The 2,698-nt window shown below is 33.2% G+C and overlaps 1 protein-coding gene across 2 annotated transcripts in view; it reads left to right on the plus strand.

Moving 5' to 3' along the window:
- The window catches only part of CC2D2B (coiled-coil and C2 domain containing 2B), a 40,268-nt gene that overhangs the window by 9,918 nt on the left and 27,652 nt on the right, over window positions 1–2,698 (plus strand). For both annotated transcript variants that reach the window (XM_012000051.1, XM_012000059.1), the window contains one exon: window positions 511–607. In XM_012000051.1, coding sequence (XP_011855441.1) covers window positions 587–607 — 21 coding nt within the window. In that variant the 5' untranslated portion in view covers window positions 511–586. The remainder of the gene's footprint in view (window positions 1–510; window positions 608–2,698) is intronic.

Raw genomic sequence — 2,698 nt, forward strand, 5'->3', positions numbered from 1 at the left:
CTTTTAGTAGAGATGGGGTTTCGCCATGTTGGCCAAGCTTGCCTCGAACTCTTGACCTCAGGTGATCCACCCATCTCGGCCTCCCAAAGTGGTGGGATTACAGGCATGAGCCACCGTGCCTGGCCATAAATTCTGTATTTAAAATCATATCTATTAACTGAGAATAAAAGAGCATTTTATCTCTATGGGAAACTAGCAGAATTTAAGATAGGTGAAAAATCTATACAATACTCCAAATAATCTTTGCAATTGATAGCTATAGTGAAAGCCTTTCTGTTCAACACTTAAACATTTTTATTTTTCATCTTAAGAGAGATGTAAATTACAAAGCACATGCTGGCTCTAATGAAAGGTAGCAGCCAGTCTTCAAAATATACAGCTTTTCCTTAGTTTATACTTCATAAAAGAAAACAACACAGGTGATTTTATAGTTCTTTATGAATAATGCTATTAGGAAATAAGTGGATTTTGAGAAAATTAAGCATTTGAATATATTTTTCTTATTTGCAGCTCACCAGGACATGATTATAGCTTCTCAAGCTTATCTAAAATAAAGGATAATATATATATCAACATTTTTGATGAAATGATAACTGAAAAACATGAGGTAAAGTAGAATAATTATAATAGCCAATGCTGGAATAATTCTAAGGTCAAACTGAATGAAGTCTAGTAACACGTTTGTAAATATGATTTTAGATGCAATGTCTATATCCAACATTTTCTTGAAAGGATTTGAGGCAACTTGCAATAAAATCAAACATATGACAAGTCAGTTAAAAAATAACAGAGATCATAAACCACATATAGGAGGAGGAGGAATAAATATACCAAGAACTTGGGAGAAGTAGGTTTCTGCAATAGAACATTACATTTAAATGTGAGCTTTCTGTAGCCAATACAGAAATATAATAGGTTACATATTTCTCATTATCTGATCAAAGAAAATACACTACTCCTACAAAAGAGATCAAATTATTCCTAAGGCTAAAATTCAGTTCTACTTAATCTAATTTCTAAAATTACGGACTATCTTCCTCATAGTTGTGTAAAAGTTCCTAGCACAATGCCCAGCACCCTAGCAAGCTCTAAAATAAACGTTAGTTTCCTCCCTATTGAACTTGCTACTAAAAATATAAAAATGCATACCCATAGTATCTACTCTTTTAAGGTATGTAGATTAAATGCTTTAATAGAAATGTTTTCCAAATTCTATGGCAATGCTACTGAAGGAGCAATTAATTCTACCTGGAGGGACTGGGGATCCATGTCAGAGAAGTTGAACAAGACCTTGGAGAGTAAGGTACAGGAATGAGCCTTCTGTAAAAACCACTGCAAATCGTAATGACTATGTTTTCCAACCCAGTTTTCCAGGAGATACAACACATATTCTTCTTAAAGAAACTTTAAATCAACCATGATAAACGCTGAGGGTAAAATATTTAGCAATAATTTGGCGATAGCTTTTCTCCAAGGAGTTAAACTGAGTAATGTTCTGATGATCAACACTGATAATGGGTAAAGCTTAGAAAACCCAAAAGAATGTCTAACCAATTTTCTCTCTCAAAAGTGAATTATCTCAAAGACTAATTTGGTCAGAATTCAGTAGCAGTTGATTAACAACTGAACCCTTGAAACTGCTTTGCATTGTTATTAGAGTGAGATTGTTGTTATTGGAATGAGATCCACATGCTTTAGGTGTCAGACTTGTTTGTGACAATATTGGCATGCTCTTTAAAAAAGGAAAGGGCCTTGCATTCTTGCCCTCCTCTCATGGACAGGGTTTTAGGGGAGCTATGGGCCAAAACATTCCATTGTCTTGTAAAAGACTAGAGCTAGGCTGAGCCCCGAGATAGCTACGCAGTTGAAAGAAGGTTTTAAGTTATCACTGAACATTATTTTGTCTAGAAATGTTTCATTTTTCCTCTGTGCCCCTCCTGTATATTTTCTTCCCGCTATCAACTGTTTTCTTACTTCCTACAGATCTCCCTTTCTTTGGTTATGTATTAGCAGAAAGTTGAAGACTTGGAACTCTCACAGACACGTAGCCTATTTTTAATGCTCGGCATGAAAGAGATGGGCTGAACTGCCTTTGGAACTGGCAGAGCAAGCCCCATGCATACTCCAGATTTAAAACCTAGGTTAACTGAAAGTCTAACAGAAATCCCAGTAGCCACGGAAAGACCTTAAACTAACCCAAAACTCAGATATTGGTTTAAATACTTTTAAAAAATAGTTATTTTCAAGATTTTAAAATTTATTAGCATATAAATTTTCAGCATAGTCTCATAATTTTTGACTTGCCATTATCTACTCTCCTCTGACTTCTAACTTTATCCAACCTTGTCTTTCAAGTTTTAAAAAAATTATTTAATTTGGAAGATGTTTGACTATTCTTTAAAGAACCAACTACTGAAATTGTTTTTACTTTTCACTTTTTTGGTTTTCTAATTCATTTATTTCCATTTGTATATTAATTTTTTCTCCCTATTCCCCCAGGACTATAATTTTTGTATTTACTTTTGCCAAATGTATTGAATGCCTAGTTTGTTTGATCTCTTGCCTTAGCATAAATAATGGAAACATTTGGAGACTATAAATTTATCTCTGTAAATATCTTAGACTATGTATTTTATATTTAGTGACTTGTTTATTTTATATATGTAATATATATTATATACATATAATTAATATATAT

Source organism: Mandrillus leucophaeus, unplaced genomic scaffold (genome assembly GCF_000951045.1).
Source record: "Mandrillus leucophaeus isolate KB7577 unplaced genomic scaffold, Mleu.le_1.0 Scaffold117, whole genome shotgun sequence".
NCBI lineage: Eukaryota > Metazoa > Chordata > Mammalia > Primates > Cercopithecidae > Mandrillus > Mandrillus leucophaeus.